Source organism: Eurypyga helias, unplaced genomic scaffold (assembly GCF_000690775.1).
Source record: "Eurypyga helias isolate BGI_N326 unplaced genomic scaffold, ASM69077v1 scaffold4719, whole genome shotgun sequence".
Lineage (NCBI taxonomy): Eukaryota > Metazoa > Chordata > Aves > Eurypygiformes > Eurypygidae > Eurypyga > Eurypyga helias.
Window position 1 is genome coordinate 25,176 of NW_010271284.1, and position 16,210 is coordinate 41,385.

Below are 16,210 nucleotides of genomic sequence, written 5' to 3' on the forward strand. Positions count from 1 at the left end.
CTTCTGTTGCTGAATTGCCACACTTTGCTCTGGACGTCTTAACGGGTGGTGCTGTGAGCAGTGGAACTGGTAAGCTGTGACTGCCTGTGGGTCTCGTGCCTTAGGGTTCAGTTTGTTGTGCCTAAAAAGGTGCTATTGCTAAATGAATCTTCCTTTCTTCAACTGAAGTAATCAGACCATATCCTTGCCTAGATTTGCTGTGATCAAGCAGGAGCAACCTGGTCTAGTGGAAGGTGTCCCTGCCCATGGCAGGGGGGTTGGAACTAGATGATCTTTAAGGTCCCTTCCAACCCAAACCATTCTATGATTCGATGACTCTATGAGATGGAACTTGCACCACAGCCTTTTACTTGCATGGATGCTAAGAAGGTCTCTCTCCTCCACTTGCATGTTCCCCACTTACTTACATTAAACATACAGAAACTTAATGTCTGTGAAACCTCTCTGCGTCCTTTGTAAAATTGCTGGAAAAGTTCAACAGTTGCTGCGGGGACATACCAGTGCACACAGAGTCAGTGCTGTTACATACGCCTCATTTCCTTAAGAAAGCTGATGGTCCCAGTGTGTAGGGTGAAGGCAGCACTGGGCAGCAGTGGCTGCTGCTGCTTTGACTGCCAGTCAGAAGGAGTTAAGAAGTGGGCCAAGAAGAGAATGGAGTGGGAACAGTGTGGAAAAAGAGGAAGTTAGCTCAGGGGTGTGTGTGGCACCAGGGGAGGGTTGTTTTGTTTTGATCCAGTTGTTTTGCAGAGCTGCTGAGAACTTCTGGACAGGATTGAGGCCCTGCTTATCTAGGCATGCTAATAATTCTGGGGATAAAGTGACTCCGTAGCAAGAGATGCCAGGTCAGCAGGTGGATTCAGTGCAGGTAGTGGGGGTGGTCTCTGGACAGGTGAAGAACTTTGCCAAAGGAATTTTGGTCAGTCTGACCAGAGGAGCAGGAAGCAGTGAGGAAACACAGTGAGGCTAGAGACTCACAGGTCTTCTGTGCTGCAGATAGTGAGTGAAGTGCGGGTTTCAGTTAATTGTTTTCCAGTACGTTTTTTAAAACAAAATACCTGGAAAATGGCTATGTTAGATATGGTTTTATTGATTCAGTGTTATACTGGCCCTCTTCCTGTGGTAGATGACTTCTGAGCAGTGTGAGAGAGATCAAGTCCAGCCCCTGCTCTGACAGTTTTCCTTGCCTACCTGGCCTGCAATCGCAGCGCGATGCACACTTTGCTTGGTTTCACACTCTTGGTGAGACAGTGCTTTTTCTGACCTTCCTGTCTTAAGTCTTACTCTCTGTCCGCAGTGGGGCGTAGCACAGAACAAAAGCTCCAGAAAGGCTCCAGGAGAAGATTAGATGTCATTTCCAACACATTTCATCATTCTTAATATGCTGAATGGTTGCATGTGTATGTCTGCTGTTCTTAAGTAGCTGTGATGGTAAAAGGGAATTCACTGCTGATTCCAAAGGGTAGTGTATTTTCTTTCAAGCTTGCTGTTTAACATACGGTTATTTGGGATTTTCTGATGCTTCAGAGGTTCAAGTGTGGCATTTGTCTACCTGTTACGTGCGAGCTCTGTATCCATGAGTAAGCATACTTAGCATTGGCTCACGTTGATTATTTCCATGAAGTCCTGTGATTGGCTTCCAAGGAACAATCAGCAGTAGGTCTTTGCTAATGTGTATCACAGGAAATGCATACACCTTCATCAGCCTTCCCAGAGAACTGGATTCTCATAGCAGAGTGGGATCTTTCCACACTGAAGTGAATCTTGCGAGAACGTGTATTTGAATGACAGTGCTTCAAGACTGGATGAACTATCTGAGGATGCTGGAAATGCTATGTGCTTCTTCAAGGGGGGATGGTTTGTCCCGAGGAGAATGCAGTTTACTTCTCTAACCTGGCTACAAGTATTCGTTCTCCAGTATGAGCTAGGCTTTAGACAGATTTATCAGCCAAAGACCAACTGTTTAAAAACTAGAAATTCCATATCAGAAATTGATTTACCAAAAACCTCCATATTGAATGAGAAGTTGGTATCTACTGTAACCCTTTTTCCCCCAGGCACTTTTCACTGAAGGAGAAACAAGCAATTTAGCTGCTTTTTCCGTTACATAAAACTCTGCCATACCTTGATCACATCCCATGGAGCTGAAAGTACACCTTGGCTGTTCCATTTGGTATTTTTTGTGTTGGATACACCAATACTTTAAGAGATGAAAGGAGGCAATGAAAAGTACCATTCCCTGAAATTGCTGGGTAAAAGGACATGTGAGCATGCTCTTGCTGCTTGGTAGTCTCAAGTGGGTTCATCCAAAGACCTGTCACTCCTGCGAACAGCAAGCCTGAGCAGCGCTGGTATAAGCACTGCTCTGATGTACATGTTGAGCAGCTTTATTTCGTGTGGGAGGTGTTGATGCATTTCATTGCTCAGCATTCAGCAGTTTTGTCCCCTTAGTTTAGAGGATACAAATAAAATATTAACATTTCACACAGAATGAGGAACCGCATTTCGAAGTTTAGATGTGGTATGATACTGGCATTATAAAAGTATGAGAGAGAGATTTAAAGAGAAAAGGAAAATGCTGCTGCCTCTGCAGTTGTTAACACTTAGTAGTTGTGTTACACAAGAGAACTGTATGTTGCATTTTTTTACAATTTTATAAAAATCTGACAAGAAGAAATGGATTATCAAATGGGAGAAAGAGTGCTCTTTCTGCCAACCTGCTTGCTCTGACAATCAGAGATTTAAGACGAATCCTCAGGATGTGTGACCATCTCATGTGACCTAAATGAGTGAACCACTAAGACACAATAACTTAAAGGATGCCGCTTTAGAATTGATTTGTGTCTGTTGGTAATTTTCCTTATAAAGTCAAGGCATCATTCTTTAGGAAAATGGTGAATTGGTGGATCATGACCTCCTTTATGAGGTTCACCTTCTCAGCCACTGAGATACTACAGCATTTGTCTGTAGGAGCAAATGCTCAAAGGCTAATGTGTTGAAAAGAGGGGAAGAGCCTTTAAATGTCTTTGTAACTGTTAATCCTGGTTCCCTGTGGGCCCCTCCCCCCTTCTTTTCTTCTTGTTTTTGCATAAGAAAAGCTATCACGGGTGTTTTTTCTCTTTCTCTCTCTAGAACAGCTGCATGAGATTCAAGACCGGGTTTTTAATGGGCATTGAAGACAAAGACAGTGGCTTCAGAAATGAAGTCTACTGGAGGCAATTGGTTCTTTTGTTCATTTGGAGAAAAACAATCAGGTTTCCAAAAAAAGAGCAAAGCCAGCCAGTGGAATTCTGATTTAATGTCATTATTTGCAAATCTTCAGATCTTGTTTTGGCTGGGTATTTCCCATCTGTCAGGAAGGGCCACGCGGTTTCTAGTTTTGTGAAATGAAGCTCAAACTTTTTCAGTTTCAGTTAAACAAATGACAGGATAAGTTTGAACTTAGAGGCAGTTCTTGTTTGGTTGTTTTTTTGTTTTTATTTTGGGGTTTGGTGGGGTTTTTTTTTGAGGGTTCATTTGTATCATCCTGATTTCATGCACAGTCCTATGAATTTCCATGGGATCATTTCTGTGTTGAAATGATGTTCTTATAATTAATGTTCCTATAATTGAACCTAACACCAAGTTTGTTTGTTGCTAAATTTGGCCCTGGTGAGTGCTGTGAGTTTCTGAACAGGCTTTCCTCATTACCCCTGCTCTTTGCAGGGCTAATGAGGAAAGGCTAGATGGGCGGCCTGTGTTTAGAACATCTTTAGGTGGAAGATGGGAAGGATCTGGGAGCAATTTACAGCAAATGTGTTTCTGGATCAAAATGTCTGGACACTGTACCACTTTGAAAAGCTTGGTTTGATGTAGTCTCTAATATATGAAGAAACTGAGGCATAAAAGCTTGGGCATCACTTGGAGTAATTGGAATGTTTGCAATGGATAATGAGCATTTTGTTAACGTGTAAATAGCTAAATCTGCATCTGTATGTATTAGTCTCTTTTCTCATATGCACATAAGATCTATTAAGGCTTGAAATATTTGGTGCAAGTCATAGAATCATAGAATCGTTGGGGTTGGAAGGGACCTTAAAGATCATTTAGTCCCCCCCCCCCTGCCATGGGCAGGGACCCCTTCCACTAGACCAGGTTGCTCAAAGCCTCATCCAGCCTGGCCTTGAACACTTCCAGGGATGGGGCATCCACAGTTTCTCTGGGCAACCTGTTCCAGTGCTTCACCACCCTCTCCATGAAGAACTTCTTCCTGATATCTAATCTAAACCTACCCACTTTCAATTTAAACCCATTACCCCTTGTCCTGTCACTACAGGCCCTTGTAAAAGGTCCCCTCCCAGCTTCCGTGTAGGCCCCTTCAGGTACTGGAAGCTGAAATAAGGTCTTCCCAGAGTCTTCTTTTCTCCAGGCTGAACAAGTGCAGTTATCTCAGCTTTTTATCATAAGAGAGGTGCTCCAGCCCTCTGAGCATCATCGTGGCCCAAGAAGTCTCAGAAGTCATAGTGAGGGAAAGACAAGGTTATGCATTCTTCTAGGCAGTGAAATATTTAAAGAGTTTTCCCAGTCTTTGTATTTTACATACTTCATAAACATAGTCCAAAGTTGCTTGCTTTTTTCAAGTCTTAGTGATTCCAAAATGAGCATGGGTGGTTAACACCCGTGAGAATAAGGCTCATTTTTGGATGTGGTAACATCAGATAGAATGTGTGTGGAGTACCCTCATAGGCCTATCCATCTAGGCCTAGTCTCTCCAGTTCTTTGAGGCAGCACCACATATGCTGCTTCATAGACCAGTGACCCCCATTGCAAAAGCATTGCTCCCCTCGCCTGCTCTGTCCTGGAAGGGCCACCACACGCTGGGGCTGTCGTAATGATGTGCAGTGATTTCTGAGCAGAGTGGCCAGCCCCTTCTTACAACGGTGATGGTCTCTGTGAACATAAACTGCATGGACCCACAGAACAAGCCCATTGCTCATCTAGCTGGACTTCTCTGTCAGCCTGGGTTGTCTCCAGCCATCTGCCGTTGCCCAAACAAATATTCTTATTTTGAAGTACTAGTTCGTACTGAAGGAGCCGGGTAGTCATTACATGGCTCTATGTCCATGTTGGGTAAGCCTGGCCTCTGTCCTCCCACTTGATCCTTTTCTCTCTCCCAGCTAGTTCTCAGCTATAACCACCACACTATACACAGCTCTTTTCAGCTGGTTTTGCACACTCCAGTGTGCACACTCCACACTTACAGTGGTGGTAGCTAGTTGGACTTGGTTTTTTACTTTTTTTCTTCTTGTTGCCACCTTTTAGGAAAGTCAAAATGAAATACTTGAATCGATTGGTTTAGATCAAATAGAATAATTTTGGTTTGGCCCAGGTTGATTTTACACAGTTCCTGCCTTTCACTGTCTCAGCCCTGTGCTGCTTCTGTGGGCACTGCACAGGCGTAGCCTACCATCCTACAGACCTGCCGTGGGGCTGCCTGTGGGCAGCTGCTGCGAGGGGAAGTCGGGAGGGAAATGGGGCCTGAAGCAGCTCCCATGCAGCTGAATGGACCTTGGATTAACACGAGCAAAGGTGTAACAAAATGTCAGCCTTTTTTCATTACGCAGAAACTGCCAAATTGCAGAAGTGCTGACAGGTGGTCAGCACCAATAGCTGTGGTGTCACCTTGCACTTCAGCTAGTAGTCTGGCTGCTGACCACCTGCTTTGGCTTTGAACCCACAGAAGCAAAATGTCAGTAACCTGGTATTTTTTTCTTGTTGCTAGTTAGCTGACGTGTGGGAGTGTACTATCATAGGGAATGAGAATGTTGTGGTTTATGCCCTAAGAAAACAGGAAAAGGAAGGACAAATAACTTGTGATTCTTGCCCCAGTTCTCAGAATCATGGAAACTGAAAATTAGGTGGAGCTCACGGTGTGTCTCAATGTGGAGGGAAGGCAGAGAAACACACCAGCTGCTGCTTCTGCTACATCTTTTTCTTGCTGTCAGAGTTCCATTGTGGGATGTCCGTGTGTTGAGGATCTCGGTGATGTCTGAGGACATCTTTTTAAGTTCTCTTCCTTAATGCAATTTTTCAAAAATTAGGTACTTTGCTGAAATGTCCTCAAAGATTTAGATTAACTCAGTTTAATTTCAGAGGGAGCTCTGCAATTTTACAACATGCCATTTCAAGGCAAAGGTGCAGATGATAAAATTGTCAAGGCAGATCTGATGGGATAACGTCTCAAATGTAACATTTCCACAGAAACGGTGGGTTTGGTTCTTGCCTGGGGCAGGTTGCCTTTGAGCTCTGTTAGCCGACCTACGGTTGTGCTGGACTCTGAGCTAGTTCAGGATCCTTGAAGTACAGTTTTAAAGTTGAATTTGTATGGCTTTACATGTGTCAGTGTAAAGTAGTATTCTGTTCAAAACAGACATACACAGCCCCAATGCAAAAAAACCCCAAGTAACTCCAAACTTGACAGGATTAAAATGAAGGGAAAAGACATGTTATGGGGAGATAGCAGAGGATAGATAGCCTCTATTGAGGCCACTCAGAGTACTGATTTTTCAGAGCCATAGAGTTTTTTGAGGGAAGGAGATTTTCTCTGGTCTGTACTTTTTTTTTCTGGGTTTCTGAAGTCAGTAGCCACTTCTCAAAATTACCTTTACTAACCTTGATTGTCTTCCCTTGTCTTGGAATTGTAAATAGTGCTTTTTCCTTACCTTATTAGGAGTGCTGCAATGAAAGCCTTAATTCATTCGTGTTTGTTGAGTTGCACAAGAGTACAGAGATGAGTGTTCTGTAGGAATGTTTATAAAATGAAGAAAGGCTTGAAAAGTGTGGAAGCAGATGAATGTGTGTCCTTATGAGAGCAGAAGTGATGTGTGGTGGAAAAAGTTAGAACCGAGAGCTAAGATTTCCTCACTAGCTTTCATTGATAAGCTACAGAGCATTGCTTAAACCGCTGTATTTTATTTTTAAGCTAAGGAGGAACATTCACTATTCCACTCAGTGTATCATCCATAAACAAATTTTTCATCATTGATCATGACCGGTAGTTAATGCTCTGCTTGTTGTTTGTCATATATCCTGAAATGAAGCCAAGGCCAATTTAACTTCCTAACAAAACAGCTATTCACAGAGTGATTTATTTGAGCTATAAACCAAAACTAACAGTTTATTATCGTAACAGGTCTTTAAAAGGACAGAATTTTTCAACACAGCTGAACAACTGCAACAGTATTTTGTGCCTTTCCAGAGCAGTGTGATTATTAAATACTGGCACTGAAGCCACTACTTTTGTGAAAAAATTGAAAATCAGTGTTTTTCAAATATTGCTGGGCTTGTTAGATAATACTGTGGTGTGTGTTTAAGTAAAGTGAGTCATATTGAGGTAGTGCTATCTAGGTACCCTACAGAACAGAGCATTCCAGTGTACACATAATAAGTATCTAAGATCCAGCATCAGAAGAATGACAAGAGTATTTCTGCTTTAAAAATCTTTGAGGCACACATAATGTTTAGTTTAGTGAATTTGCACAAATACTTGTTGTGCTCAATGTTTTCACACAATTCAGTAACACCAATGGTTATGAAATATGAATATTCAATAATATTAAGATTAAAATACTTGTAGAAATTGGAATTATATTTTTGGCATCTTAGGTTCAGGACTAAATTATTTCTTTTGGGTGGAGTCCAAGAGTTCTTTATCTAGAAAGAGGAGATAATCACTATGTAATTGCACTGTACAGATGAACAGAGAGTACTGGACAGGCCTAGTGTCCAGTGTAGCTTTGCAACAAAGCGTGACATCCATTCCAACTCACAGAAGAGCTCACCAGCACCAGAGGTTACCAGTATCTGTTTTCAGTTTTACAGGGTACGTTGGATGTATTAAGTTCTGCCTGTCACTAGCATTCCATTCAGAAACCCTGGCTCCTGCCTCCCAAGTAAAGAGGAGAGCAGTTTCATGTGGGGTTTCAGGACCTGTGCAGGCTCACTAACATACCTGCACCTATAACGTGCAGGTTGAAGCAAGTTTGTTCTTCCTCTTCTAGATCAGTGCTCACCAGGTGAATATTCTCCTGATGGCTTCAAGCCCTGTTTGCCATGTCCCCTTGGAACATACCAGCCTGAAGCTGGGAGAGTGTCCTGCTTTCCCTGCGGAGGAGGTCTGACAACAAGGCATAGCAGTGCATCCTTGTTTCAGGACTGTGAGACCAAAGGTAAGGTCAAGATTTATTTTATGAACTGCATTGCTCTGAGGCAAAAGTAACTGCTGGTGCTACAAGTGGTGCGTTCAAAGAAGGGTCATTCTCCTTTCAAGGGGTCTCATAGGTGGCTGGCCTGGCCACAAGGAAACTCAATAAAGCCTCAATTCTTTTTATAACTGATTCTTATGCAAGACTTGAGAAGGGGTTGGGAGATAATGGAAGTTGGTCGCTGATCTGTGAAAAGTCATAAAGGAACAGCAGGGAGGAAAAAAGTCTCAAGAAAAAAATCAAGACCAGTATGCCTTTAGTGACATTGGGTTTGAGCACAGCAGCAACATGAAAATGTGAAGGAGAGAATTGAAGTCCTGGAGGATAAGTAAGAAAATAGTTTATTTTATATTCATAATGAAAAACTGGCTTGGATGCTTTGGGATATACTTTAAAAACTAGCATTCAGCTTGACCCTGCAGTACCTCAGACAACCCTCTAAACTTGGGCACAGTGGGGCTGACCTGCTCCCAAGGTTTTTCTCACAGGAATGAAAATCACGTGGGGATCATATCTTTAAAAATTAAGGAATTTTGTTAGCATCTTAGTTATCTAACATACAGAAAGCTGAAAGACAGCTATGAAGTTGCCTTTGAAAATGCTGAAAAAATGTGTCCATGGAGAGAGATGAATTGTTAATCAGTATAATGGTTTGTTCAGTGTCTTAAAAGCACGGACAAAAGAACATCACTTGTATCAAAATCACTTGACTGAGAAGTGTTAACAGAAAAATCTACTGCAGCAAAGTAGAAATAAGGCATAGAAATAAGGTCCTGATGCAAACATTTGGTAGTTGTTTGGATTAAGAGATTCTCTAGTGTCAGTTAAGATATGTTTACTACTGAGAATTGCAACATAATAGAAGAATTTTGCAGTATGGTTGAAGAATTGATATTACTGGTAATAATGTGACAGCTAATAGATTTCTTCAGTGAAGAAATCAATGAATCCACAAATGCTGTAGCTTCATACTTAATTTTGCAAAGTTAAGGCAGTAAAAAAACTATGTTAAAAACCTTGGATCAAGATAAGAGGAATGGATTTCAGTTTTCTTTAACATAAACAAAAACAGGTCTATAAATGAGGTTCAGCTCTCAAATTAGAGTGGAGATTAAAGGAATTTTTTGTATTAACTGGAATGAAGAGCTCAGGAATTTGCATGTGGAAGAGGCCACACGAGACATGAAATCACAGATGCAAGAACTATTTGGAACTTGTGTCTGAAACATTTAGATTGGGGGGTGGAGTATGCAGGAAGGACTCCAGACTGAGCTAGCTTACAAAGCTCAGCACTTGGGAGTAAGCAGAGCTTAAAAGGAATAGAAAAAAGGGACTGTGCAGCACAGAAAACTACATTTGAAAGGCAAGGTAGTAAATTATTTTGTTGTTGAACTGGGAGAGATAAACTTGACAGATTAGGTAAAAGGAATAGGAATAGGTTTTAATTTGCTTCTAGTCCCACAGGTTAAAAGGGTAAGCAAAAAGAAGCAAGGTGATGATGGAGTTAAGAGCAGAGAAAGTATATGGCTGGTCCTCTTGACTGCTTTCTGCCAGGTTTCAGTACAGATGGTGATGGGCGTAGGTGCAGATACAAAATAGCTGAGCAAAATCAAATTAAAAGAAGCATATTAGAGATGTAAGCAGAGGTGTTTGGGGTCCAATATTCTCAGATTTCAATGAGAGAAGAAAATCTTCCTGTCTGCATGCAGGGAACTAGGGAAAAAAGTTGCATGTGTGCTAGAAAGGATTTTTCCCCTTTGTATGTCTATCTCGTATCTAAATTTTTTATAAAATCTATTCTGTTTGTGAAAGAGTGATGGTCTGTCTTTGGTGATGCCTGGTGAGGGCTATTCCTTATATGTCTAGCTAACCTGATGTTTTGTGTGACATGATGAGATAAAGCAGCAGCAAATCTGATGGAGGTGGCTGTACCCTGGGTCCTGGCCTGTTGTTTCAAGACAGTGTGCGATCCTGAGAGGTGGTGACAATATACCAGTCACTAATATCGATGCAATGTACCTCTTGTAGAGAGCCAGTCTTTCACCTCTGCTTGTGGTCAGGTGATCACAGGGGTATACTAGATTGCAGCAGCAGGGCACATGCTGTTTGGCATAAGCTGGCAAGAAAGAAAGGTTTACTTATTATTCCCACATACAGTTCATCCTCCATGTCAAATGTCAGTGGCTAGATCACTTGGTAACACACTGTTCTGCTCAGTGTCCTGCTTACAAAATGATGGTGGTTAGACTCACTCCCCCATACCTTTTATTACTGCTTCCACACAGAACTGCTCTATAGTGTTACAATGGGGATTTTTGAACTTGCACAAAGTGACCTGATAAAGCAGAGGTAGCTGAACAGATTATAGTTATTTACCCTCATAGTTTACTAATATGACATTTCAGTTTTTGAAATGATAACGAGTCCTATGAAAATACATAGTTCTATGTGCTAATTCATGTTCTAATGTGCTAGTGCCACTTTTTTAACCATGCTATAATTACTGTCCAGTTCAGTGTTCTCCTGGCCATTTTTATAATACCACAACTCATCGGTGTATTCGCTGCATGGTTGGGACATATCAGCCTGAGTTTGGACAGAATTACTGCATTTCATGCCCTGGAAATACCACTACTGATTTTGATGGGTCAACAAATATAACACAGTGCAAAAGTAAGTACAGCAAGATGGTTTTGATGATCTGTTACAAATGAAAAGACTGGTCCATTAATATTCAGAGTGGCCCTAAGGGCACCATGTAGCTTTGCTTCAGGAAGCTTGGAGAGAAGGTGTTGCTCCTCTTTTGCTGCCTGCCTGCAGTTCATCCCACATGGCTGAGGTCCATAAGAGACCATTTCTGCAGGCTGGTTCCATCGTTCTGGTGAAGGTAAGTGATCATTTTGTCTTGCCAGTTGGTGCTGGGTCACTCCGGGTCTTGCTGTTAAATCTTTTCTCCCATAACACTGCAGACAGTTTGTGTTCTCGGCACCCTGATTTCTTTCCCTCTATTAAAAGGAGTGGAAGTTGGCTCACAAAACTTAATAGCTCTAGTAACCATTTCTTCTTAATAACAACCTTTGACACAGGCTATTCCAAAGAGAGACTGTTCTAGATTATGGTAGCCATAGTGTGGGAAGCTGGGGGTAAATTAAAGAGTTAAAATAGACAACTGAGGTGACTCCTCCAAAGAACCTCTGGAGACATATACACACAGATGCGCATACATACATAGAAATATGTTTCTGGGAGCTGCATGTGTCTCGCTTAAAGAATCCGTTCCCTGGGCATGTCACACCCACACATCCCTGTTATAGTGCTGTGGTGTCCAGACCCTTGTGCCCACACAGAGTTGGGGGGCACGGACTCCTGCACTGGGGGCACCCTGTCTTACTGCCAGCATGCTGATTTGTGCAGAGGAAAGGCGTGCCATGTCTGTGCTGCTGCAGGCAGGATGCCCGAGTGGAGCACTCCAGGCTCCCATTAGACTTCAGCTGATACTTCTATGGGAACAGTCTGTCTGTACAAGCAAGTGGAGCATCCTTGCTTCACCATTTTTGTGTCCTCTTACAACTGCCCTGCGACTGGGATGTGGCTTTGCCGATCGTGCCTGCTGTGTTAACAGGGACTAGTGTGTATTGGTATGTTCCAACATGGATTGAAACACAGAGGCAGAAGCAGGCAGCAGTGTGAAGTGAGGCTGGCAAAGACAACTGTACCTGCATCAGATGCAAACAGAAAAGTTTGTGTGTCTGTCACCCACGTACTGTTTCTGACATCGACGAGCTGTAGGGTGACTGCATTTTGCCTACTCCTGCAGACTGTGTTGCTTTTTCAGATAGGCAGTGTGGAGGTGAACTGGGAGATTACACTGGATATATTGAATCACCCAACTATCCTGGGGACTATCCTGCAAATACTGAGTGTACTTGGAATATTAACCCACCGCCCAAGCGCCGTATTCTGATTGTGGTTCCAGAAATATTTCTACCGATAGAAGATGAGTGTGGAGATTACCTGGTGATGCGAAAAAGCTGTAAGTCAGAAATCTCTGCTGAGGCATATGGTGTCTATCTCAGTATCCAACACAAGTCTCTCACGTGCATTGTTGTTTACATAAACTAAATGTAGCCTGGCTGGCCTCAAGAGGACTTTTTACAAGAGCCTGTAGTGATAGGACAAGGGGTAATGGGTGTAAATTGAAAGTGGGGAGGCTTAGATTAGATATCAGGAAGAAATTCTTCGCAGAGAGGGTGGTGAGGCACTGGCACAGGTTGCCCAGAGAAGCTGTGGATGCCCCATCCCTCGAAGTGTCCAAGGCCAGGCTGGATGAGGCTTTGAGCAACCTGGTCTAGTGGAAGGTGTCCCTGCCCATGGCAGGGGGGTTGGAACTAGATGATCTTTAAGGTCCCTTCCAACCCAAACCATTCTGTGATTCTAAGAGTAGAAATTTCTTTAAATGATAAATAGAGAAATCCTGTTGGGTAATGCTGCTCCATAGGTTCAGATGAAACAAGGGTGCAAGGCTATGGGTAGATAGTTCGAGATACCTAGTCATGAATTATGCTAAGCAATTGTAGCCTGGATTAGGAAAGAAGAGATGCTTGCTAGTCCCTGAGGTGCCTGTGTGTGACTAAATGGCTGCAATTTCTAGTATAGGCACATCCTTCAAAAGAGAGACTGCTTTTTAGGAAACAGGAAAATATTCGTTGACCAAGAATTTTCCTGTTGATGGCCTACCATCCACTGGTGGCCTGCCACATTTTGAGGAGTTTTTGTAACACCAGCAAACATTTCTTGTCATGGTAGTTTAATCTATTTTCTAATTATTCAGCAGTATGAGGCATTGTCAGATAACTGCCTACTGTGTGTTTTCTTTGAAAGCTTCTTCCAACTCAGTGACCACGTATGAAACCTGTCAAACCTACGAACGCCCTATAGCTTTCACTTCTAGGTCTAAGAAGTTGTGGATCCAGTTCAAGTCAAATGAAGGGAATAGTGCCAAAGGATTCCAAGTTCCTTATGTAACGTATGATGGTAAGTGGATGTGAGCAGCTGAGCTTATGTGGACTAGCACAGCTGCAGCAGTGCAGAAATCCTTGTGGGCTCCTTGACCCTGTTAAGCAGCAGAGTAACCCCGGACTCTCAACATTGTCACTATGAGACTACTTCCAGTAGCTGTTTTCATTTAAAGCTGGTTTAAGGAGTTCTGCATTGCACTGCTGTCCTAAGTGCCACCATACTTCCAGTGTTCTACAGACCTAAACACAGAGCTAGGATTCTGGGGTCTGACCTGCAAAACACAGAGCTCAGAGCCACAATCTGTTTTATGCGTTTTTCTGCCTTCCCAGTTCTGGGTTGCTTCACGTGGCAGCAGAGTGCCCCCAGTTAGTAACTGGGCAGAACCCAGGTGTGTCTAACTTACTGTGTTGCTGCTACCATCTGTAATCTAGTACCAGAAAGCAAAATATCTGTATTAAAAAGAAGCTTGAGGGGCAAGAGATTCCCTCTATCCTTGTCAGAGTCACCAGGAGTGAAACTGGAACTGAGGCTTTGCCCTTCAGCATAAGTGATGTGAAAATGATATGGCATGTTTCTGTTCACACTGGATTAAATGTGAAGGAGTTGTCCTCGCTGTGGTCTGCAGAGTTTCATAACAGCGGATAATTAATTTTTTTGGGGGAGTCCTCTCATTCTGGAGCATTTCAAGTTTTGATTGAACAGGAAGTTTGCCTTTTAAGAGGAAACTTCCTCTTAAACCTTGTTTTTCTTTACTGTAGAAAGAAGTCAGGAACAAGTTGTGGGTAATTGCAGATAAGTTTCTGCAGTGCAGTTGGTTTGAAGCAGGCTACTTGGTTACCGTATGCGCTACAGTCCTAGATGCGTTATGATTTCTTTTGCTTTTGACAGATTGGTGCTGAGCAGCTCAGCAGAGTACACTGTTTTCAGAGTAAACAGTATTTGTAGTTTCTTTACAGAACAGTATTTGGAATATTTTCTGACTGCTAATATGAGGGCCAAGTACCACTGTTGGTTTTGGGGGTAGAATGTGTAACCATTGCATGTGTAACCAGGGGAGGTGTTGAGTGCATAAGTGAAGTGAACCTGCAAATGACTCTCTTCTGCATTCCCCACAGAGGATTATCAAGAACTAATAGAAGACATTGTTCGTGATGGTAGACTTTATGCATCTGAAAATCATCAAGAAATACTTAAGGTATATTCCTCCCACTAAATATGTTGGTTTTGGTTGAAAATGACACTGTTTTTTGCCAGCAAGGTTACCTCCTGCTCTGCATCAGATCTGCTCCCTGGTGCACTGGACACATGCTGCTTCGGGGAAGTGAGGTGAATCAGCACATCCCAGTTGTGCAGAGCAGTGGATATGAGACCCTTTGTCCAGGGGGATCATACCTACAAGGGAGTCTGTGGTGATGATAGACCCTTGAGCTTCACATAGATTGTGCTGGAAGAAACCAGTGGAGCAAACCAAGGGACATGGGATTTAATCTCTTGGAGAAGCACTTGGTGTTGCTGTTTGCAGCCTGTAGATTATCAAGGACTTTTCTTCCCTGGGTGAAAAAAATCTCTTTGAGGATTTCACTTCTCTGACCTTGGTTAGGAGACAGTTGCATGGGCAAGTTGTGATGTCATCCCAAGCAAACCTGTCTTTTGCTGGATATTAGATCCAGTGTTTGTTTCTCTTGTGGGTTTTGTTGTTCTTGGAAGTATAAGGAGGGGAGAAATCCTGGTGCTACTAATGATAAATGTGAAAATCCAGTGAGTTCCCTGGGGTCTGAATGTCAGCCTTGCTCCATTAGTTTCTGAGCCCCTGAAACATTGGTACTTAAAAAGTAAAATGCTCATAATATTTTATGAGTTAGTCATTAAGCTTTGGTAATACTGACCCAAACTCCTCTGTGGAATGACAGTAAAATCTGCTTGCTTTTTTCTAGGACAAGAAACTGATAAAAGCATTGTTTGATGTGTTGGCACATCCACAGAACTACTTCAAGTACACAGCCCAGGAGTCAAGAGAGATGTTTCCAAGATCCTTCATTCGGCTGCTGCGCTCTAAAGTTTCCAGATTTTTGAGGCCTTACAAATAGCTGGCACTGTACTTAAAAAACCAACCAGCCCTGGGCATGCACAGAGGGGCTGTGGTAGGTGGGGCTGATTTCTGTGTTTTACACACTGGCAGAGAAACTCCAGGGAAGCTTGCCAGCTCCGTTCTTGGCAGAGTTTGGCTTTCTTAGCTAATATAAATATTTTGGTGAACAGAATTTTGATTCCTTTCCAGAGAATACCTTTTGGGTACCAAGGATACTTCAATGGTCTCTGAATCAGAGACTGCCCATAACTTCTGTAACTCAGTGGTGTCAAGCAGAAGTTTGTGGAGCTCTGCCCTGTTGCTTCATCAGTAACTCTAATGAGGACAGACAGGCTGTAAGTAGTGTGGTTTGGGGTGAACTCTGGACTGCCCTTAATGCATGTTACCTCAACAAAGCTGGGTTCATGTTTGTTCTCACTGAAAGTGAGAACAAGACTGATGTCTCTTTTAACTTTCGCTACGCAGGAAACTCGGAGCTAAGATTGAAATAGTTTTAATCCAAACCAGTGAGTCCAGGAATTGCACAAGGTGTAATTTTCTTCTGAACTATATGTTGTAAGATGCATATGGAGGAATAAGCAAAGGGTTGAATGTTAGCTTGAATGCTCTGCCTCTGGAGCACGCTGTGTTCATGCTAATGACGTATTCGTTTAAATGGAATGATACTACAATAAAACTAGGGCACCATAGTAATGGAAAACAGATCCTGACCCATTGGACGCTTCCATTTTGGCTGACTGCGAATGTTACAACAGCACAGATTCTGTGCTAAATCCCAGTGCGCTCTCCCTGTGCATAGGCCTGGGACAGCATGAGGCATCGGCTCTTCTGATCAGTATAAAACCCTGTTCTCTGAGTACTT

The 16,210-nt window shown here is 42.7% G+C and overlaps 1 protein-coding gene across 1 annotated transcript in view; it reads left to right on the forward strand.

Annotated features, from left to right (window-relative positions):
- SCUBE2 (signal peptide, CUB domain, EGF-like 2) overlaps positions 1 to 15,849 on the forward strand; it is a gene marked incomplete at its 5' end in the record, with an annotated part of 39,592 nt that extends 23,743 nt beyond the window's left edge. The window contains 6 exons of the mRNA XM_010158747.1: positions 8,037 to 8,204; positions 10,752 to 10,913; positions 12,076 to 12,273; positions 13,122 to 13,274; positions 14,375 to 14,454; positions 15,194 to 15,849. Of these exons, the coding sequence (XP_010157049.1) occupies positions 8,037 to 8,204; positions 10,752 to 10,913; positions 12,076 to 12,273; positions 13,122 to 13,274; positions 14,375 to 14,454; positions 15,194 to 15,346 (914 nt within the window). The remainder of the gene's footprint in view (positions 1 to 8,036; positions 8,205 to 10,751; positions 10,914 to 12,075; positions 12,274 to 13,121; positions 13,275 to 14,374; positions 14,455 to 15,193) is intronic.
- Positions 15,850 to 16,210: the final 361 nt, after the last annotated feature.